This window comes from Sceloporus occidentalis, unplaced genomic scaffold, assembly GCF_023333645.1.
Source record: "Sceloporus occidentalis isolate IW3139 unplaced genomic scaffold, rSceOcc1.0.p SCAF_13, whole genome shotgun sequence".
Classification (NCBI taxonomy): domain Eukaryota; kingdom Metazoa; phylum Chordata; class Lepidosauria; order Squamata; family Phrynosomatidae; genus Sceloporus; species Sceloporus occidentalis.
In genome coordinates, this window is record NW_028316993.1 from 12,917,966 (window position 1) to 12,941,890 (window position 23,925).

The 23,925-nt window shown below is 45.8% G+C and overlaps 1 protein-coding gene across 5 annotated transcripts in view; it reads left to right on the top strand.

Annotated features, from left to right (window-relative positions):
* Nucleotides 1-23,925, top strand: part of ADGRB2 (adhesion G protein-coupled receptor B2) — a 124,592-nt gene that overhangs the window by 19,968 nt on the left and 80,699 nt on the right. For all 5 annotated transcript variants that reach the window (XM_089479336.1, XM_089479337.1, XM_089479338.1 and 2 more), the window contains exon 2: nucleotides 9,582-10,380. In XM_089479336.1, the coding sequence (XP_089335462.1) occupies nucleotides 9,597-10,380 (784 nt within the window). In that variant the 5' untranslated portion in view covers nucleotides 9,582-9,596. The remainder of the gene's footprint in view (nucleotides 1-9,581; nucleotides 10,381-23,925) is intronic.

Sequence of the window (23,925 nt, forward strand, 5' to 3'; positions counted from 1 at the left end):
TGTTTGTTTTTCCTCATGAAAAACTTTCCCCATTGTGATGAATGGGTCCTTCATTCATCTGAGGACTTCAAAGGGTTAAAGGCAGGGGGAAGGTCCTGCATACTAATGAGAGTTACATCATTAAATCATTGAAGATCCCTGGAAAATAATAATAATAATAATAATAATAATAATAATAATAATAATTTATTTGTATCTCGCCTCTCTGTGCAACAAAACCGGAGTGGCTTACACATTAAAACAATACAGTCCCGTGTCCTAATGTCCCAGCCCCACCCTAAAATACAATTAAACAATACACAATTTTAAAACACACCTTAAAACAATGAACAAATCCAATGCTGGCTGGAGTGGAGTTCAGGGGTATAAAACCATATCTTTGAATTACAGTGTCATTCACACAGCCTAAATGTATTTACATACACATGCTGTTAAAGTGAAAATTCGGTAAGATGCGATGTTTCTAAAGAAAACTGTAAAAGAATTAACAAATTTAATTATATATATTTATAGATATAGATATCTATCTATATCTATAGCTATATATCCCTGAGGTCTCTCTCTCTCCACTGAGACTCACCCAAGTCACTCCATCTTTTCTGCTGGGCTTCAGCATTTTAAAGGGATGCTGGCAAACTCCATAACCTGTTTCTGCCCAAAACAGATGTTTGGGAAGCAGTGGTGTCAGCCCCATAGTGATGCCCCTATATGCCCTCTTTGCAGCAAAACATACTTGTGCCCATTATACTGGTATAGAACTGAGCCTGGGAGCAATTTGCTTGAGGCCAAACACATGTTGTCTAGGTTCGTCCACAGACTTGTATGGATACGACTTTCCGAACCACCTGCTGCCTCCATTTTGTATGTCTTTAATTACCTCCAAGCAAATGGCACCCAGGTTTATACACGTAGCACACAAACTCTCTCCCCTTTCCGCCCCACTTTTCTGCTCCTGCAATTCACCCTGAATCGAAAACGCTATTGATTTTCCTCCTCTTCCAGAAGAGCTCTGCACTCACCTCTCACAAGAGCAAATCAGCTTTTGTGCCAGTACAATAGGCGGGAGCGCTCACTCACAACTTTGCTCGCAGGCTCCTAATTGTTGTGTGCGTTTCCATCTCGCTCCTCAGTAGTTGGGCTAATTATTTGGAAATTCAAGAGGCAGAAGCTCGGAGCCGATCTGCCTTTTGCTGATTTAACCTGCATTAAGGCCAGCGGGGCTGTTTAATCGGGGAGCTGGAAGCGAGCAGGCCTTGCATTGCTTCCGACCAAGTCCCTGCTTGGTGCAACATGGTGCAAGCTGAGAATGATCCTCATAGAGAGCAGCCCAGGCATTGCTCCATATCTTCTGGGGTGGGGAGTCCTCTCTCCTCATTTTGAAGTCAAAGGCTTTCATGACCCCCGTTGTGGGTTTTTCAAGCAATGTGGCCATGTTCTAGAAGGGTTTGTTCCTGACGTTCCTCTTCCCATTGTTTGTACATTTGGTCGTTGGTCGGGAAAGGGGGGAAAAAGGTATATACAGATTATTTGCAATTTTTTCATCCCCAGCGACATGTTCCCCTCCACATTTCACAGATGACAACTGGGAGATGTGTAGCCAAGCAACATCACAGCATGTCCAAGATGGTGAATACTATTAACAAAGGAGAACACATAAGCTAGAAGATGCTGCAGCAGTATGCATTTGCCTGAGTTTGCTGGGAAGGGCAAGACTCTGCCTCCATTCCCCCATATTCTCACAATGATAAGTCCATAAATGCAGGCCCAATCTCGAGTTCTTGTGCCAACTGTCCAGATGACGCATGGCCAAGCCAATACCGAACCAGTGGTGTACCACCCTTAAAATGGAGTAAATCACTCACCTGTTGCTCACGATCTTCCCAGAAGATTTGGATTCCACTAGAGCAGCGGTTCTCAACCTGTGGGTCACAACCTCCTTGGGCGTTGAATGACCCTTTCACCGGGGTTGCCTAAGATCATTGGAAAACATGTGTTTTCAATGGACTTCAGAACCACGACGAAAATAATTTTATGGTTCGGGGGTCACCACAACATGAAGAACCATATTACAGAGTTGCGGCATTAGGAAGGTTGAGAACGACTGCTCTAGAGCAACACTAGGTGGCTGTTTACACTGCATTTAGAAAAACTGAGCAATTTTGGTGCTATTTACACTCATTTTTCCTATTGATTAAATAATCTTGCTATGTTTTGATTGTGGTTTTTTGTCCAACGGTGTGGACTTCAGCCGCTGGCATTTTCAAGCTGGTTTCTTTCTTTGGAAAGCAACATGTGAACCTCTCAAAGTTATGAAAGCCCAAGGGGAGATGCATTTCTGTTCTAGAGCACATTTGGGGAGATAGCAATGATCTTTCGATAGGTCTGCTGGCTGCAACAGAATGTCTTCCATGCCTGATGTTTGTGTGTGTGTACTTACACTGGAGACTTTTCCAGATCTCAACTGGCTGGAACAATGTGTGACCCACCCCATCCCACATGCACTTCCCATAATGTTTGTGCGCTATCGGCTGCCAAGTGCTTAATTGGGTTGATCACGTCCTTGGAGGTGCGCCAAACATGGCTGGTGCGCTGTTTTCAAGCGGGAGGGTCACGTTGCCTAGCGGCCAGTCCAACAAGATGGATGATGGATTTATGGATAACCTCATTTTGTGGGCTGGAGGCGCCAGCGATGGGTTGGGTGTCTTTATCCTCTGCCTTCAGACATTGGGATTTTTGAAAGCATTACATTATGTGAGAAGCAAGGAAGGTCTGGCTTATGGGCTTTATGTAGCCCTAAACCTCATTTCGTGGCCTTCTTGATGATCCCTACAGCCCACTCCATTTTTTAAAACATTCACACCATTTGGGGGGGGGGGGTCCTTTGTACACTCAAAGTAGCAAAAATGCTCACAAAAATGTCCACAAATGCAGTGGTTTAGGTTGTTGTTCTCCATCTTCACATCCCTTCTGATTGACAGCAAGCAAAGGGACCCCTACCATAGGGTCTTCTTGGCAAAAATATTTTCAGGGGAGGTTTTTCATGGTCTTCCTTTGGATTTGAAAGAGGTTTAGAGAAGGAGACCTATCCAAGGGTTTCCATGGCTGAGTGGGAGATTCAGACCCTTGTCTCCAGGTGTGCAAGTCTGACATTCAAACCAATACACTATGCTGGCTCTTTTGGTTTTGGTTGCTCGCCCCAAAATTGGGCCCTGCTCCTCACACCTGCCTACCATTGCGAGATGATTTTGGAAGAGGTTAAAACAGCAGTGAGCAACTGTGGCAGATCTGGAGTAGGTCAGCTTTCTGTTTGTGGGACCCCCTGAAGTACTGTTGATTGCCAAAAGTGTTGAAAAGCAAGGCATGCACCCCAAATAGAAATAGCTAGGAGTCCACTTCAGGATTTGACCTCCCACACATATACTGTTGATTTTAACAGTGCAGAAGGAACCTTCAACCTGTTAAAAAGTTTAATTGTTGCTCCTGCAGACTTTGGAAGGAGAGGATTCATCCGTCCTTTTGGGTCTGGGAAAAGGACAGTCCGGGGAATCTGGATGGTGAAAGACCATGTATTGTTCTGGGACTGGAAAACCTCCGATTCCAGTCCCTGCTAAAAAGAAAATCCATGGTGCGATCTTGGAATGACCACTATCTCTTAGTCTCCTAACCCGATACTGCCCAACATAGTGGTCACTGCACCAGTGCCAGTCCCCTAAGCTTTTAGCCTGGGCAGTTTCTAGGGAAAATAGAAAGAGGCGTAGTCAGTGGGCACAAATATGGTAGCAGTTCCTGGCACATTGTGGAGGAGAGATGGAGAATCTTGCCAGTCCTAAACATGAGATGGTTTAAGAATCACTGGCCTAGGCTACTTGATGGGGTTGTTGTGAAGATGTAAGAAGAGAAACCAGATGTTTGTTGCATGTTGCTTCTTGCAGGAAAGACCAGGCCTTGTCTGCTTTTAACTCTTGAAGATTACTGATAGATATTTCTAGTCTTCTGTGTCTTTGAGAGACATCTCCTACAGCTTGGAGGGCCTCCAAATACTCTGGGTATCACACTCATGTTCTCTCCTTCTATATCAGATCACCCTTCCAAATCTCTTTTGTGTACAAGGGCCAGGAAGGCATGAGTGGAGGAAAAGGATTTTTTTAAAGAATTCTCTTGGGTTTAGCCTCAAGTTCTTTCTCTCTGCTGCTTTGCAGACCTTCAACCTCTCCTTGGCTCTGCTTCACCTTTCCTGGATCCCTTTGCAGCTGAATTGCTCAGAGGTGGCCTTAAGCCCATTATGGATTCAGAGTTCTGAATTAATAAGGCAACCCCGAACTCATTATTTTCTTAATCAGTTATCAAAAAGCGGTTTGAAGGCTAGGGGGCTATGCGTGTTGGGTTGCTCTCCAGAAGTCAGCTTTTCCCTCCCTTCCTCTCCAACAAGAGATTCTTTGGCATCCGTTTCGAAACAGACTTGGAAGCAGTGTCTTTTGCAACGGTGCGCATGGCATAAAGAGTACGGTGCCAGCTTTTCGCTCAACACTGCATGATGCTGGTCCAGTTCTTTCTCTCTTTCTTCGATAACCCCATTACTCAGAAGAAAAAGAGGTAGAGTATCCCTTATCCAGAATCCCACAACCAGAAATATTCCAAAAATCCAAAATTGTTTGCGTGGGCGTCTGAGATCGTGACACTTTTCCTTTCTGATGGTTCGGTGTGCACCAACCTGGTTCCATGCACAAAATTATTTAAAACATTGTGTATAAAATTACTTTCAGACAATGTGTATAAGGTGTACATGAAACATAAATGCTTTTCATGTTTAGACTCAGTCCCATCTCCACAATATCTCATTTTGTCGATGGACATATCCCAATGTCTGAAAAACTCCAAAATCCAAAATTTTTCTGGTCCCCAAAATTGGAAACCAGAAGTTACTTCTAGTTTTGTTTGCAGTTACTTTCTGGCTGGCGTTTGGGGGGGGGGGGGCACAGGCAACCAAAGAGGTGTGGGGGCAAATAATGGGTACTCCTGCCATTTGCAGGTGCCATCCCTGCTGTACTTTAAGAAGAATACTTGATTTAATGTTTCCTTTCCCAAAATTAACATCCCTCTTTTTATTTCACATGATCGGTTAGATGAGGGAGGAGCCCCTAATTTATTCAGGGACTGTTGACTCTTTCCTAAAATCCCCACCTCAACTTCTGATTCACCCGCTGCATGTCTTTAAAATAGCCTAAGTAATAAATATATATATTTAATACGACTGAAGCAGGTTTGTAGCTGAGTCGAAGTGAATTATGCTCCGAAAATACTCCTGAGTATCTTTGACACCAAATCTCATATTCTCCAGAGGTATTCTGTCTCTATAAATATTTGACCAAGTATCTCCTTGATACCTTGATACTTAATTTCAATATTTGATACTTGACGGTATTGAATAGCTGAGCAGGGAGCAGCTTTGAAGAGTGGAAATATTTGGTAGCTGATGCACAATTGCTTTTAGTAGGAGAGAGTTGATGGTTTATCAAATTTTCCATAAAGGCCAATGAATCCAGTACATATTCAAATGGCACTTTTCCCCCCCAGAGCTTGGAAAAGTTACCTTTGGGGAATTACATCTCCCAGAATCCTCCTCTGCCAACATGGCCACTTCCAATTGGCTATGCTTGCTGTGCAGGATTTTGGGAGATGTGGCAAAGATGGAAGAAGGGATGAACAAGGGAAAACACACAAGCTAGGACTTTGCTTTTGCCAGAGACTTCTGAGAAGGGCACGACCACTGGGTATAAGTTATACAACCCCTCTAATAAATACCAATGTAGTACAGAACTTATGGGCTGAGAGTAGATGTGCATGGCTCATAATCCATTGCGTGTAACTCCCATGCGCAATGAGGAAAGTCAATGCATAGAGGCAGGGTGCATTTGCATCCTACTCTGTATATGTCAGTGTGCTTCACCATTTGGCTGGCAGATGGCATTGTACATTGTACATTGTCCGGAAAGGAAACTCCATGTAGATAGCATGATTTGTGCCTGCGTACAGTGGTAACCAGATGGCAATTGGACAATGGTTGTGGGATGTAGGAAGGAAGGTGTGGAAAGTAGGATCCTTCTTCCTTTGGAGGGCAATTGCAGCAACTGAACCATGGATAAGCTGGCCCTTGCAACAGCCTGCAGTCCTGGCTCTTATCCAATAGGGTGGTTTCCCAGAATCCCCTGCAACTCACCGAGGTCCCGATGTGCCACTTTTATCTATGGTTAGACGCATCGGTCCAGCTGATTCATGGTTCCCAGTTGCTGGATCTTAATTGTTCGAAAGGAGATTATGACTCAAGGTAATGAGGCTGTCAAGACTCCCTGACCCCAGATGCCAAAAACTGAGGTGTTGATGAAAAGCTCCTCCCTTCTGCCCTCCCCGCCTTGGATTCTTCAAACGCCCGGATCAATAAAGCTGAAGCACTCACCTTGCTCCTGCCCTTGAATTAACACACTCCTGTATTCGGTGCACAGATGGGGGAGGATCAAGCCTTGCAACCAAAGGAAAGGCAATCCAGAGGGCATACTTGGGGGTCAAAAATCAAACCACCAAACCCCAAATGTTTAGAAAGTCTGTTAAAGGTATTGCAAGGAGATGTGGAGTAAACCAAGACTAGTTTACAAATGGAGATGTACACTTTGATTGGGTTTCTCATCGCGCATTATGCGGGACAATGCAAACAAAATTCTCCTTGCTCAATGCTGTGGAAGAAAACATGCATTTGGGGAAGTAGGCTGACGTCTACAAAAGCTCATTCTACTAGCTTCTTTCTTTCCGTTACTCTCAAGGATGCTGCAAGACCCCTTTGCAGACTGATTTTTCCAGACTAACACGGCCGTACCTTTTGAATGCTCCTTGCCGGGACACTATGGAATTGGCGTTTGCTTTTGTCTCACGGCTGTGCCAGTCATCAGATTTAATTTTTATTCTTCTTTATAACTTGCATATTTTTGAGACCGAGGTTAACACCTTGTTGGTTAGTCTCAACCAAAGCAAGTCCCATTCAGCCAGTTCTTGAAGATTCTAGCTGCAGCTGCACTGCAGAAATAATGCGATTTAACGCTGCTGTGGCTCGATGCAATGGGATGCTGGGATTTGTAGTTTGGGGAGAGATTTAGCCTTCTCTGCCAGACAGTTCTGATGCCGAAACAAACTACAAATCCATAACATTGGGCCATGAATTCCATTGCACTGAGCCCTGGCAGTTAAAGTGGTGTCAAACTGCATTATTTCTGCAGTGGAGATGCATTCAGTGATGACGGATGGAGGAAGCCATAGGGAGCCTAAGGCATACAGGAATACCTGCTGCAGAAATTGCGCAAATGTGGTCTATGCTCATTCCCCTTTCCCTTGCCTTGTATTCCATGTCTGCATGCACATTTTTCAACGGCGGAGCTGCGTCTTCGACAGCGGCTCATTTGTCTCTGTGTCAGGGGCCGCCTTCCGGCCTCTAAATTTAGAAGCAGAAGGGCAGGCTCCTGCTTCATTGGTGTGGCTGTGGATGAGTGTTTCTGCAGGATCCCTCTTCTTCCATGCTTTCCTTCCTTGTTTGGTTTTGCTACAAAGAACAGCTGCAGGCTGCATGTGACAGATTGCAGGGAAGTTACTGACTCTATGGAGAGTACTGAGTTGCTAAAATCACAGGTTCAGACCTGGCCAAAGCATGCTGCCGTTGTTACATTACAAGTACAAAAAATGGGTTGCTATCAGTTGACGGGCAACTTGAACACACAAACACACACTATATTACATTTGTATGGTATTTCCAACCACAGCTGAGCCCCAGCCTTTTGCCCTAGCTGCAGCTTCTGAGTAATCACCAAGGGCAGCCCTGCATAGAGTGCATTACAGTAGCCTATATTAATTTCCAGTTTTTTGCAGATGGCTTGCTTAGAGACTTATATAACTTGTGCTTGGAAGTCTGGAGTGGTCAAGGATCACAAAAATAAGGGGGGAGGCACATTTTACCTACTTCTGCCTGAACCTCTGACAAGAGATCTAGCGAGAAAATAGCTGCTTTTGCTGGATCAATAAAAATCATAATTCATCCTGAGCTAAAAGTGTTCCTTTAAGCTGAGCCAAGTGTTTTAGCTGGGCCAACAATAATCACTCTTTTCCCTCTTTCTTTTTTTTAATTCCTTCCTTCCTTCCTTCCTTCCTTCCTTCCTTCCTTCCTTCCTTCCTTTGTTCCTTTCTTCCTTCTCCGCTGCTTCCTTCTTCATTCCTGGCAGATCCTTTATTCCTACATGAGAATAGTGTTGTTATAGACCTGCAACATCTGACTTGTGGCAACCCTCTCTTAGGGCTTTCTTGGCAAGATTTATCCAGAGGAGGGTTGTCTTCCTCTGAGGCTGAGAGAGTGTGATTTCCCAAAGATCACCCCGCCAGTTGCCATGGCTGAATGGAAACTCGAACCCTGGTCTCCCAGAGGCTCAGTCCAACATTTGAACAGCTGTGCCATGCCGGTTGAGAGCAGTGTGCTTGCGGAGGCTGCATCTGCATTGCCAAAATATTCCAGGTTGATGCCCAGGAAGAAATTAGAAATTCAGAAGCTCTTTCAACCAGCATTTTGTTTCTCCTGCAGCTGGGTTTCCATCTCCTTCTCAGGTTGGAAAATGCACTAGCTCCCTAAACTCTGCACCCTGCGGGAGTTTATGAGTCTGAGAGATGTGGCTCTTTATGACTCTATAAACAGCGCTTACCCGTGGCCAACTTGTTTGGGTTTAACGGCTTGGTAGATTAAAAAGAAAATGTGGAGGGTGGGTGAGGGAACAGAGTCCTATGCTTTCAGTGTATGGATGGCTTTGTCGCTTTCTACAGAGGGGAAGAAAGAACCCCTTTAACCTTTGAAGATGGAGCCTGAGGTCTTTTTCAGTGCTGCAGAATTATAGCACCCTGATGCCTCCTCTACAGTTCTTATGGCTGCCTCCTGTGCAATACCTGGATTTTCTAAACTGTGGAAGCACTAGTGCTTTCAGGGAGAGGATTCTAAGCTCCTCGCCAAACTAAAGATCCCAGCCCAATGCTTGCTGGAGAAATCTGGGGAAAGTCATCCATAAAAACATTACATTTGTCCATGGATTCCCTATCCATGGATTCAAGCACCCATGGCTTGAAAATATTCCAAAAATGTACATCCATAGGAAGGGCTAGTACATGAGAAGAGGGAGGGATAGAGGTGCAGGAAAGACAGTTACATCAAGGTGCTCCCAACCTGAACACTTACAGCCAGTCCTCCATATCCACAGATTCAAGCATCCATAGCTTGAAAATATTTTTAAAATATATAAATTCCAAAAAGCAAACCTTGGTTTTGCCATTTAGATAAGGAAACCATTGTCAGTATACCATGGAATACAATGGGACTTGAGCATCCATGGTTTTTGGTATCCACGAGGGGTCCTGGAACCAAAACCCAGTGGATACCAAGGGCCTGGTATACTTTACTGAGCTTTGGACTTGAGTTTAGACTTGAAGAATAATTTCTGGGCAACTCCTTCTTCTAGTTCTAACCATTTTGCTCTGCTTGTCTCTTTCTCTGTCTCTCCCTGAAGGGCAAATGTCATAGGATGAACCCTGCTGGACCACTCTTACTGTCTGTGATATCGTGTCTGCTGTGGCTCTCCCAGGGCTTTGACCCAGCTCCCAGCGCCTGCTCCGCCTTGGCCTCCGGGGTCCTCTACGGCTCCTTTTCTCTGAAGGACCTCTTCCCCACCGTCTCCACCGGCTGCTCGTGGACCCTGGAGAACCCCGACCCCACCAAGTACTCCTTGTACCTCAAGTTCAACCGGGAGGAGCAGGTCTGCACCCACTACTCGCCCATGGTGCTCCCGCTGGATCATTACCTCTCCAACGACACGTGCAGCCAGCCAGAGGGCACCGCCTTGCCCCAGGAGGAAGAGGAAGACGGCGGGGAGATCCGCTTGGAGCTCTGCCAAGGTGAGGGACCCGTCGCCTTCTTCCACTTTGACAAGAACTTCGTCCAGCTCTGCCTGGCTGAGGAGCCGGAGGCGGCGAGTCGGTTGCTGCCGCCAGAGGCGGTGGAGTTCCGTTTCGTGGAAGTCCTCCTGATCAACAACAACAACTCCAGCCAGTTCACCTGCAGCGTCTTGTGCCGTTGGCTGGAGGAGTGCCTTCGCCTGGGGACTGGCCAGCCGTGTGGCCTCTCACAGACCGGTTGCACTTGCCAGACCCCACAAACTCTGCCAGCCCCTCCACAGCCCAACCAGACGCTCTCCAATGCCTTGACTCCACCCGCAACCAGCAGCAGCAGCAGCAACGGTCGTGACTGCTGCGTGACCGAATTGCATTCTGGGAATGCGAATGATGTATACTCTCCGGAGATTAAATACGGTAAGGAGATGTGGATAAGTGGCATCCTTTTTTGTCTCTGGGTGGCAGGTTTTGGAGAGGTAGCATGGCAAGGTTTGAGAAAAGACAGGCCCAAAAACTATGTGGCACAGTCTTCCCAGCCAGCAGGGCATAGCTGTTTGAATCTTAAGCTGAAGGCTTTCATGGCTGGTATCCATAGATTTTTGTGGGTTTTTCAGGCTATGTGGCCATGTTCTAGAAGAGTTTATTCCTGACGTTTTGCCAGCATCTGTGGCTGACATCTTCAGCGGATGAGAATTTCTCTGAAGATGCCAGCCACAGATACCGCTGAAACGTCAGGAATAAACTCTTCTAGAACATGGCCACATTGCCTGAAAATCTCACAAAAAACCATGTTTGAATGTTGGTCAAGGACTGTGGGAGAGTAGGGTTCAAATACCTGTTCAACCCTGGAAACCCATTGGGTGACCAAGTACACCTGGTGAGCCTCAAAGGAAAGTCATGGAAAACCTTGTCTGAAGAAACCTTGTCAAGGACGGTTTGAGAGCTGGACTAGGACTCTGGGAAGCTAAGGTTCAAATCTCTGGTTAGGGTTAGGCTAGTGAGTAGAATAACTACACAAGCATAATGTAAGATCTTGGCCATGGGTTCCATTTAGCTTTTCTGATGAACAGTTGTTGAATGATCTTGCCACCATGAATTTGTCCTCACTTTCTCATCCTCACCCTGCCACACTTTTAAAACCCCCTGCCTTCCTAGAAATTGCATCTTATGGTGGTGAGTTCCATACGTTTATTATGTAGTGTGGGAAGGATTGCTTACTCACGTGTATTCTGTGCATAGAGCTGGACAAAATCATTAAACGATGTGAGAGATGGAGGGAGTGATGACAATGATGACGATGATGATGATGATTTTGATGGGATGGCCTTCACCTGTTTGAAGGGTTGTCCTGCAGATGATGGAACAGCCTGTTGTTCCAAAGGCAGGACCAGAATCCATACGTAGTTATTGCAAAGAATCAGATCTCAGATCTCTGCTAAACATTAAGAGGATTGTCTGAATGACTAGAACTGTCTAATAGTGGAACCAGTGGCTGCATGAGGTAATGGACCCTCCTTCAGTGGAAGATTTTAAACCAATGTTGTCACCTTCCAGGGATATCCTACACTTGCAGATGCCAAACTGAGCATGGCTTCAGACTAGATGATCTCCAAGGTCCCTTCTCACTGCCTATGCATGAACTCCAGGATTTTAGGCCCTCCACTGGCCCAGCTCTGTGCTCTTTGTGGTCTTTCTACCCAAGGTCATCTCCCAGCCACAAAGCTGCTTCTTCATCTTCTTAGAAATGGTCTTTCACCTCCGCTGAGCCATGTTGCCATGTCTTCCCTGCCGACCTTCCCCCTCTGAGCTTGTGAGTGCAAGGCCCTTGTCGCTTGCTGTTGGCGGAGAGGGAGAAAACAATTTACGGGGAAAATGACCCCTTTTCCCCGTGGCAAATTACCCTTGACTGTGACAGCCCAGGTGCCTGTTATTCCAAGCCAGAATATAAAGGAGCTGCAATTCAGCCCAAACAGACTATTAACCAGGCAGAATGAGGCCATTTGCTTGTTAGACGGTAGCAGGAGCCGAACGTGGAATTAAACATTTTCTCATTGGGCCAGCAGACATGATTTCAGTGACTGCCTCGCCGTGGGCCATGAGATGGTTCCTTCTGGAGGGCCTGTTCCTCCACCTCCCTACCTGGATCTGTCTCTGCACTGCCAAAAACCATTTTTATTATGCCTGCCTGTCAAATCCATTGACTAGTCTTTTAAAAATGTTTTTATCTTGTGATCCGCCTTGGGTCCCTTTGGGCTAAAACATGCTGCAGAAATAATCCAGGGAACTGTAGTTCCCAGGGAATTCTGGGAACTGTAGTTTGTTGTGGCACCAGAGCTCTCTGACTGAAAAGGCTAAATGTCTCACAGAATTACAGAATTCCTTAGCACTGAGCCAGGGCAGTTAAAACAGTCTCAAACTGGATTATTTCTGCAATGCGTTTTGGCCCTTTCTGGCAGATAGCCAGCATAGAAGTGAAATATAATAAACAGTAAATAACAAGCTCTGGGGCTTCCACCTGAGTGGGTCTGCTTTGGGTTTTTGTTTTAACTATTCACACTGTGAAAATAATCCAGGATGAACCCAGGTTAAATCTCCATTGTTCACACACATCCCCAATGCACCCGATTAAGTCTTTTGGGGGCTGCCAAAAAATCCACTTAATCCAGGATATGAGGTTTTAAAAAGATCAGTACAGTGGAGCCTCGGGTTACGAAAGTAATCCGTTCCGCGGCCGCTTTCGTAACCCGAACGGCTTTCGCAAGCCGAATCCCCATAGCCGCTAATGGGGAAAAGCCGCGATTTGGTGTAAAATCGCGGCAAAAAGCACCAAAAGTTTTTTCGGGACCCGAAAAAACGTTCGTAACCCGGATCAATAATTTCCAATTGGATTTTTTCGGGTCCCGAAAAATTCGTAACCCGGGTATTTCGTATCCCGAGGTTCCACTGTAGTTTGAATAACCAATGCAAATGGAACCAAATAGACCTGGGATAAAATGCAGCATACCAAAAAAGGGGGTTCTGAATGCATACACATCATCGGCTGCATCTTTATTTGAATGCTTGTGCTTGTGAATAACTGAACTTGCAGGATGTGGGTTGATGTGGTTCCAAAGTGTGAATAACAAACCCAGAATGCATGAGTGTGATGATTCACATTGGTGCTCAAACAAAATGGTGTGTGAATGATCCCATGGTGTGGGTAATATACAGCAAGGGGAAGCATTTTCTGTTCCTCTCTCCAGTGGAAGGATGGAAGGGAAGTGGAATAAACTCAAAAAAGGCAAGGAGGTCTAGGCATCCCACAGGCTGGACTCTAGCTGCACACTGGTGCCACTGAGTGCTTTTACTTTTCACCTTGGCAGAGTGCATTAGCTCCGACTGCCTCTCTTTGCTCTTCTTTATCTCCTTTCACAGCCAAGCTGCACAGGGACAGATTGGGGATGTTGGAGGGGGAGAAAAGAGATCACCCATCCTCCTTCTTCTGCTGCGGCAAGCAAGCAAGCCAGGCGGCGTGTGGATAATTTGCAATTGCCGGATTGCTTTCGAAGGGCAGTGGCTTGAACTCTCCGTTACCTTCTTCAAATTATGTTTGACATTCAATTAAAACCCCCCGAGGCACCTGGACGTAAAACGTTAGTGTAGCCGGGAAGTCGTGGGGGTAATGTAGGGGTTTTTATTTTAATTATTTGCGGAGTCATCACACATGCCAGGCTGGAGGGAATTGGACTTGCTCTCTGGAACACATTGACTGCAGCTGGTGGGGGCGGGAAGGAATAGGGAGGGTGGCTGGAGCCAGGCTGGGGCTTGGCGCAAGTGTACAAAAGTGCCAGAGCTTCAAGGAAGACACCTTTGTCTTGCAGAGACTTCACCGGATGCAGAGCTTGTTGGTTGCAATAGCTGTCGGGGTTTCCATCTTCAGGGTGGGGTGGTGGATCTGTTCCAGAAGGTAGTCTGAAAAGGAACAGAATTTTAGGCTGAGCTAGCTTTCCAAGTTGATAGTATCCTAAGACATCGCCACGTCAGTTGGGAAAATCAGTATTCAGACCGATCTTGTGGTACCTTTGAGACTGAGACAGTCTGACAGTCTGCTCACAACAGTGCCTGGGCATTGCCAATGGGAAACCCACTAACAGGACATGAGTGCCACTGCATCCTTCAACTTCAATCCTCCAGCCACTGATGTACAGAGCCATCCTGACTTTGTATGTGGTCAACCACTGGCTTGATTGGAGCCAATGCTAGCCCAACTCATCCAAGGTGTAGATAAGAACCAGAGGGAATGAAGGCATTGGTCCTGAAAAAGAATTCTTCTCCCTCCATTAAATGTTCCTTCATTCCACAGATTTCTAGCATCGCCATAACTTAACCTCCAGCCTTTCAAGTGATGTTCTTGCATGGTTTCTCTTCAGTGACAACAACATGCTTTCTTTCCAAGGCTCTGTCTTGGTGACTGCTGGCTCTTTGCTTGTCTCTTTAAACGTTCTCAAATTTTGTCTTATTTTTTATTGGGGTTTTCTTTTGAGGCTGCTTTTATTCTTCAGCTGGCTTTGAAACCCATGAGAAGGGACCAATAATGGATTCATTTGTATTGGAGTGGGAAATTGGAATGAATCTGGGAGTCAACTTCTGTCCTGTGCTTTCAGGTCATTTCCAACTTATGCGCTTTGCCCCGACACCATACTTTTTGGTGGACAGGGAAGCTTACGAACTTCAGTGGGTGGCAGTCACAGAGAGATGGAAATGCAATTTTCCCAGAAGTAGGAAAGGATACATATGGCCCTGTCTGGTCTCCCTGGTTCAGTTGGTTGTATAAATTGGTCCTGATTGGTCTCTCAGGAGGATACCCTCCAGTGCCAATAAACATTGTGTGAGTGCTTCCAGGCCCATGGGTGAAATAAAGTGCTGGCAAATGTGCTCCAGATATGGGTTCCCTGGGAGTGATTGACAGAAGATGGCCCAAGGCCATTCCATCACCCAGTTTCTGGCTGCTGTCAAAGATGCCATCCCAGGCACTCCGAACCTATGTGCCAGCTGAGGGTTGGCCTCTCTCTCTCTCGTGCGTTCTTCGTTCTGCTGTTCTGTGCTTCGATAGTTCCCAGTGGCCTTTTCTCTAGGCTACGTACCTCTTCCAGTCCATGTGTCAGGGTGACTCATAGAGTGGCTCAGTGCATGGGCACGGCATGCTGGCATGTGGGTTCCCTTTTTCTTGCTGCTTCCAAATGCCCAGCAGGAAGGATCTCCACTTTCTGTGGCACTAGAACCTGGTCCCTTGGAGTCCCTTTCTTTCTCTTGTTGGTTGTCGGGAGGCTCTGGGCCATGAGCAGATGAACATCCCTGGGGAATTCCTCCCTATGTCTCCAAGCTTAAATAGCCAAGGCATCTGGCACTGGCCACCAGCAACGACACTCCTGCCAAGGAGGTTAAAAGGGAAGTAGTTGAAAGCTGGTAGGTAGCTATGGCAACTGGCATGCTTTTGCAAAGCAGAGGTGAAAATAATATGCATGATTTTTCTGCTTGATTTTTTATGCGGCTGAGGGTGAAATGGCTTAAGAATGTGGAGGGGATTTTGGGGTGAATACTTTGTTTTCTAGGGTTTTGGGGGAAGATCAGATTGCAGCCACTTGGTCCAAGGTGCTTCATGGACTGGCTTTAGATCATAGGATCCTGGCCCAAGTACACAAATGGAAGAAGTTGATGACAGCCTTGAAGTATGATCTTTATAGACCAAGACACTGGAGCCTGGCTTCTTAGATCAACGACAGAAGCAATAAGTTTTGTTGCTTCTCTGAGACAGAATACATTTCCTCACCTGGAGCTGCTGAGGTTCTTCCTCCTGACTCGAGCGGGTAGAAAGGTTTTATTTTTAACAGTGCTGGCGTGCGGCGGAATGAGTGCTTTCAAGAAAGAAGGCGGCAGGGCACGGATTATAGAGTGCACCGGGAAAGTTAGTAAATTTGGACCCATTTTATGGAGCCAATAAGTGTCACAGCGATCAGTGCATCCAAGGAAGCAGATGAGAAAGGATGAAAGCAGAAAAACTGGCAAGAGTCAATAGGTTGGTTTTTTGCAGCCTGTTGGCTTCGTTGGAAGCAGTAGGGTGTCTTTGTGTCAAGAATAAAATCCAGTTTTGATAAGATGTTGGAGATGAAATATTAAAGAGGCCTAGTCTTAGGATGCCTACAAGGTCCTTGGCAGTACTGGGAGAAAGGCAGGGTATAAATAAACATAAGCATAATAATACGTGTTGGACCACTCCTTCTGCAAGAATGGAACTAGTTGCACACTTTGTGACAATATGGAAAGGGAGCGGGGTTGATGATCTAGACACTGGTCCAAAACACACTGGAGAAATAACCCAGTTTGAGACTGTTTTAATTGTCCTAGGGATTCTGGCAACTGTAGTTTTGTGAGACGTTTAGCCTTCTCTGTCAGAGAGCTCTGGTGCCACAATAAAGTACAATGCCCAAGATTCCCTAGTACTGAACCAGGGTAGTTAAAGAGGTCTCAAACTGGATTATGTTGTTTTGAACCACTGTCTCTGCCCCAGTAGCTGACAATTGAGATGGCTAAGGGAGGAGCAAGACCACCACAGCCATTGAAAAGAATGGAAGACAGAAAGCAGCTCTGGCAACAAGAGATGCTGAAAATGAGATGCAGTTTATTTTCTTCCCTTCTGTCTGCCCAGTTATTACAGTGGTTAGGGATCAGGATGGAGGTTTCGCTGGCCTTAGTGATGGCTGTCTCAGAGGAGAAAGCATGAGTGTTATGTTTTGGATTTTGGAAGAAGAGTTTGAAGGACACAGGGTTGCAACTGTACATAGGCACAGATCAGTGGACCCGCTTTGAGCAATACTGGTTTATTGGATTTATATCCTCCACTTCAAGGAATCATGGAATCATAGAGCTGGAAGTGACCCCAAGAGTGATTTTATCCAACCTTCTGCCATGCAGGAATACACAACTAAAGCAATCATGAGAGGTGGCCATCCAACCTCAGTTTAAAGGCCCCAAAGAAGGAGATCCCACCATCCCCCAAAGCTGTCTGTTCCACTGTCAAACAGCTCTTATGGTCAAGTAGTTCTTCTTAGGCTGCATTGCACTGCAGAAATAACACAGTTCAATGCCGCTTCTACTGCCGTGCTTCAATACTATGGAATCCTCGGATTTGTAGTTTGTTGTGGCACCAGAGCTCTCTCACCGAGAAGGCCCAATGTCTCACAAAACTAAAAATCGCATCATTTCATAGCACTGAAGCATGGCAATAAAAGTGCTGTCAAACTTAATTCTTTCTGTAGCACAGACGCAGCCTTAACATTTAGGCAGAATCTCTTTCCTTGTCATTTGAATCTGTCGGCTCGTGTTCTGGTCTCTGGAGCAGCAGAAAGCAAATTTGCTCCATTTTCGACACGGCTTTTCCCATCCGCAAGATCAACACGCCCAACTCCCCTAAGCCATCCCCTATAAGTGCTTGGTTTCCTCTGGACATATTCAGTGGCAGCAGCTGGTTCTTTTTCCCATTTCTTCCTCCTCTGACTGCGTTCAAAGCCATGATCGGTGGCATTAAAGCCAATTAGTATGTTTGCTTTTTTCTGCACTTCCATGTGGGTTTCCCCCCACCCTTTTTATCCCTGTGGCATGGAGCATCTGTTGGGCAAATACCAGGACCATTTGCAGGGCGAGGAGCAGCCGCCTGCCAGCCTATACACACAGACACACACACAAGGGCCAGCGTGCCATTCGACAGCAGCCCTCGCCTGCTGCGACCAGATGGGAGATTTTCATCACAAGTGCCGAACAACCCCACTCTGTGTAATTGACAGATTGTTATCAGCGGCACTTGATGTGCCTAATAATAATAATATATATATATAGTTTAAAAAAAAATAAATGAGAAAGGGAAAAAAAACCCTGGCACTGCTTCTGATTGCTAAGCAGGGGATTGCTTTGAAAGGCTGTCGACAGATCTGAAGGGCAAGGGAGTTAATTAGAGCTGGTGCAGGAACTTGCTGATATGGCTGGCCTGCCTGCGAGAAAACCCTTTTGATTCCCTTCTCGTTGTCATTTCCTACACTTTCGTAGGAAGGTAAGCCTTTCGCTTTTCAGACAGGACAGGTAATGAATAGCAAGCAGGAACTGGAGCAGATGCGACTTCCTGCGCTTGCCATTCTCTTTCCGTCACAGCAATAGCAGTTGCATTTCTGTGCAGCTTCATAGTGAATTCAGCACTCTCTGAGGACCTTATCACACAAGGCACTTCCTGCACCAGAATCATGGCCAAACGCTTCAGAAGCGCAGAAGTGGGACCGTTCCTCGTGCTTCTAAAACGTCATTGAGGCGTCCCGCTTCTCTCCCATCGATGAATCATTCATGGAGAAGCCATTTTTTGAATAATGGAAGATCCCGTTATTACAGAAGTGGCTGCTCCGTGAACAATTCATTGACAGGAGAGCAGGATGCACTTCGGTGACACTTCAGAAGTGTGACTGGCTATCCCACCTTTGCACTTCTGAAGCATTTAGGCAATGATTCCAGTGTGGTAAGTGCCTCATGTGATAATGTCCTAAGCAGTTTATAGTCTTTAAGCCAATTGCCCCCAACAAGCTGGGGACTCATTTTACAGACCTACAAAAGGATGGAAGGCTGAGTCAACCTTGGAACCCCCTGGGATTGAACACACAACATTGTGGTTGCAATACCAGCATTTAACCACTGCGACACCAGGGCTCCAGTCATGACCTCCTTGAAGAAGGGGATCTCAAGGAGATCCTGGTTGACACTACCCTATAGATATACACTAGGATGACATGGGTTTGGAGTCTGTTGAAGGTGTCCTCACAACCATAAGTAGCTTGTGGACCTTGAGGGGAAATCTCTAGCCTCTGGGACAGATGTGACTTACAGAGATGCAACAACACACCTCTTTCTAGGGAGGTTGCTCCCTATTTCTGCAGCCTACTATTCTAGTACTTTGTGGGGAAAACATCCCAGATCTTAAGAAGAAAAAACAACAACACCCTGCTATCTTTTTCCTTTTTATTCAGTCATCCAGGCATTGCCTCGTTTCAAACAACATCAAAGTTTCTGACATGATCTGACAGTGCTCCCTTTGGGAGACTCGCTCCATCCTCATGCCTCCCCCCCTCTTTGCCCTATTCCTGGCTCCTTTCCCCTTCATCGCTATGCATTTTTGGTTCTGCCAATCATCATCCATGATGCTCTCTGGCCCCCATTATTGTGCCAGATCATCAGCACTGCACTGCTGTTAGTGTATTTATTGTTATGAGCCAGCATGATTTGGTGACAGCTCATCTTGCATGGAAAAGGAGTTGAAGGGTTGCCTTTGGGGACTGGGGGATGTTCTCTTGATTTGTTCATTTGGCATTCTATCCTTACATTCAGCACTGGGGCCTTGGGGTCTTTTCATGCCACGCAACCATAGTGCTATGATTCCACGTCAATTGCCATGGCAGCATTCTCTGGGAATCCTAAATTTTGTCATTTCATGAGACAACTAGAAGCATCTGGATGAGAATCCTACATCTCTCTCTCTCTATCAACTGCAAATCCCAGGATTCGGTAGGTTGTTGCCATGGCAATTAAAGTGGAATCTCAATGCTAGCATCAAAGGGCTATTTGGAACCAGTGTGAATATTTGGTTTTTCTGCCAGTGGAGCTCACAGTGAAAGGCCTTTCACTCTGCACTAATCCCAGGATTCTGTACGGTAGAGTCATAGCAATCAATGTAGTGCTAAACTGCTTTAATTCTGCAATGTAGATACATGCCATGGCAAAATGGTTGGAAGGAAGGAGATCCAGAGGAAAAAAGAGAAAAAAGTTGTCTAGGGCTACATACACACTGGAGAAAATATCCGGTTTGGCACCGCTTTAACTGACCTAGCTCAAGGCTATGGAATTCTGGGAGTTCGAATTTGTTGTGAGCCTAGAGCAGAGCAAAGCTTAAGGAAGGAAGGCCCCACAACAAACTCCAACTCCCAGAATTCCATAGCCTTGAGCCAGGTCAGTTAAAGCCGTGGCAAACCAGGTTATTTCTCCAGTGTGGATGCAGCCTAGGAGAAGAAGTAATATTGGAATGTTGGTAGGTTTGGGGACAATAGGCCTAGAGGAAACCTTTCCACAAGCAGGAGCTGCAGAAGTGCGGAAAGTTGGCGTTTGCATATTGATTTGAAATAATCAGTTCAATCTTTGGCTGTGAGCCTGTAGTCATAATTTGTATAACCCACAGGGACAGCGGAGTCTAGCAGATTCTTGCATTTTCAGTCACAGCAATCCTGCCGATCAATCCATGGCTCACAGTTCAGTTGAGCCATTGACACCCTTCACTCAGATGGACCACTAAACCTTTCTATCCACATCTAAACTCTAATAACTGTAAGGATCCCGATTGAGGATCATCCCAGGCACTGGAGTTTCCAGGAGAAAACCTAGGAGATAGCAATGCTCTTGGTCATGCCATCATGCCAGCAGTGCTCTTGGTCATGCCATCATGGCGCTCCAATCTCAGTTTCTCACAGCTTATCATTGAAACACACACCTCACTGAAATGGAACATATTTTCCTGTTTGGAAATTAGAACAGAAATCTTAGGAGCTGTTTCCAGACCAAGGTGAAAGTGGGGTTTTTTTTCCATCTCACTTACTTTTAGGGAGCCAGGATGAGGAACATTTAAGACTATTGGTTTCCAGCCAGAAGGTGGATGCAGATCAGAGTAGTAGAGAGTAAGGCAAGAGGAGGAGGATGCTAAGTAAATGAAGAGACTCCCTGGAGAGTCTTTGCAAGTTGCAGTAACAAATCAATTGACTCTTGCAAATTGGAGTGAGCTGCTGCTCTCATGGTTGAACTGGAGGTTTGCACATAGGCCATACCTGAGCCTACCTTCACCCCGCTCCAAATGTTTTATCCTTGTCTCCTTTTGGGATGATGATCTCCCAAAACTGGAGATTTGGGGCCAGACCCAGAGATCTGGCAACTCTACCTTACTCCTCCATCCCTGCCTTTGTCCACTTTGCTCAGACCAATGCAGACCTCTACTCTACTGTTTGCTTTGGAGAAGAGAAGAAGGGAGCAAGTGGAAGAGTTTTACCAGGGAGGGTCTCTCCCCCCTCCACCTTTTCCCTGTCCTCTGCGCCAGAGAGTTTATGAGGCCATTAAAGGAGGCAGCTGGACCACTTTTATAGCTGACAATCCTGCTCTGTTTACCTTGGGGGTAAGACTCTGCGACAGACAGGCAATCCTCACATTGATAGTATCTGGAGAAAAGCACCCCAGGAATCTTGCAGATTCCTGGAAACAAGTCCCTGGAAATGGAGCAGGGCTGCAAGGATAGGATTTGATCACTTTGGCGTGCATGAAATGCCTCCAAACAGAACCTCCCCTCCTCTTCTACTCTTTCCTTTTTCTTTTTGAATGGCAACAATCCTTGGTAGTTTTTAACTCTGTAGATGTCAAGGAATGGGTAAAGCATAGTCCTGAGGCCACATATGGGCCCCAAGGCTGCATCTGTGGGCATTGATCTCTCCAGAAACCCCAAACCTGCATAAAACGTGAATTTTCTCTGCTAGACTATACCAGGTGAAGCAAGTCACTATACAGGCTTCAGGGCTCTATGTGCTGTTTAACAGTGATGTATTTGGGTATTTTACTCCAAGTCTTGACTTTCAAGTCTCAGGTCTAGTCTCAAGTCCTTGCAAGATACTTTCATATCAACTCTTAAGTCAAGTCTCAAGTCTGCAGAAGAAAACGGACATAATGGTATGAAGGGGGATTGGGATTTCAATAACTAGAAAATCAAGAAGACACGTGCAAAGTTTGGTAAACATGTGAAATAGTCACAGACAATTTATAAAGACTGAAATTTGGAAAAACGAGGACCCTTGACATATCCATATCAAAATCCACAATTTTGGCTCCCAAACCTGACCTCGACTTATACATGATGTCAACTTATAGTTGAGTATATACGGTTAAATGCATGGGGGGGGTGTGTGTGTGTGAATCAATTATATTCTGCAAATTGTAGCAAGCTGCTGCTTAGCTGAAATGGAGATTTGCCCATAGCCTTTCCCCCGGAGCTGAGCTCTCCAAACTAGAGGACTGGGCCTCATTTCCCAGCTGGAGATGACCCACCAAAACTGGAGATTCAGGAGCAGGCCCTGAAATTATTATTATTATTATTAACCTTTATTTATAAAGCGCTGTAAATCTGACAACCCTGTTGCTTTCAGTCCTAAAACTAACATCTCAGCAAAACTGACACCAACGTTTCATTGGCAGTGCCCAGATCCAGCCCCCTGAACCTGGCAAGGTGTTTAATGACTCACAGCTTGCTGGGCAGAGGAATGCATGAAACTGTCAGCGTTTCATTCTCCCATATTCACTTTTTTAAAAAAATCACACACACACACACACACCCCGGCATCAGATTTGCAAAACTTGGAACACGCCAATAAAAAATGAACTCGGAACACAATTCTTAACCACCTGGGTTGTCAGAATTAAGTAGGTACAGCTGTTCCCAGCACTGAAAAGATCATGTTTTGTCTGCCTGCCATGTAGCTGTTAAAGATGAAGAACTGGCCAGCAAAATGAGGTGGCAACCCTAATGCAGCCCATAACCATGACGGAAGAAGACACCGGGATCCAGAGCCAGTCTTTTAAGATCAAAACAGCCAGAGCTCTGGGCTTGGATGGATTAATACCTCAGATTTGTTTGCTGCTTCATTGAAAATGAAATTGTCAACTTTGGAGAGTTCTTACCGAACAATGAACCCAATGAATTTCTCCCCAGGTATAAAATAGGGATGGGAATCATATGCCTATCCTATATTGCTGTATTACAACTCCCATTGCTCTCCATCATTGGATTTACTAACCTGCTGGGAGTTGCAGTCTCACAATTTAAGGAGAGGACCTTTTTGGTCACTGTTCCCAGGAGCTAGAATTCCTTTCCTAAAGAGGCCAGAATGGCTCTATCCTCTGTGTGACAGACCTTTGGATACTTAAAGATAGGTATATATAATATGGAAAGCCAGCATGGCGTAGTGGTTTGAGTGTTGGACTGCATCTCTGGAAACCAGGATTAAATTCCCTGCTCAGCTGTGGAAACTCACTGGGTTGACTTTGGGCAAGTCACACTCTCTCAGCCTCAGAGGAGAGGGCAAACCCCCTCTGAACAAATCTTGCTAAGAAAACCCAGTGATAGGCTCACCTTAGGGTCACCATAAGTCAACAACAACTTGAACAGCACACAAGAACAATAAATGTTCTAAAAGGCCACCGTGGCCACAATCGGAGACCATGGTTCAATTCCTGGCTCAAGCATAAAAAATCCACTGGGTGACCTTGGGCAAGTCACACTCTCTCAGCCTCAGAGGATGGCAATGGCAAAGCTCCTCTGAACAAATCTTGCCAAGAAAACCCAGTGATAGGTTCACCTTAGGGCCACCATGGTCAGGAATGACTTGGAGACATACAACCACAATACATAATACAGTTGGACTAAGGAGATGATGATGATGATGATGATGATGATGATGATGATGATGATGATGATGATGAAATGAGGGACTGCATGATTCCTAACAGTCAATTGATTTATTATAGCAATAAATCAATAGACTATCTGACCACAGTTGGACCACTTGTCTACTGTCCTCAGTCGCAAGTTCAACAGCAGGCAGAGTCACCATGGGCTCAAGTATGCCATGTCCAGATAGGCCTCCCTGTATCAACTTCACCTTCATCCCTTTCTGGACAAAGTAGGACTTTCTCAAAGCAGGTAGCCCTGGCGGCGCAGTGGTTAAATGCTGGTACTGCAGCAACAAGGTTGTGAGTTCAGTCCCAGAGGGCTCCAGGTTGACTCAGCCTTCCATCCATAGGTTGGTAAAATGAGTACCCAGCTTGTTGGGGGCAATTGGTTTACAGATTGTAAACTGCTTAGAGAGT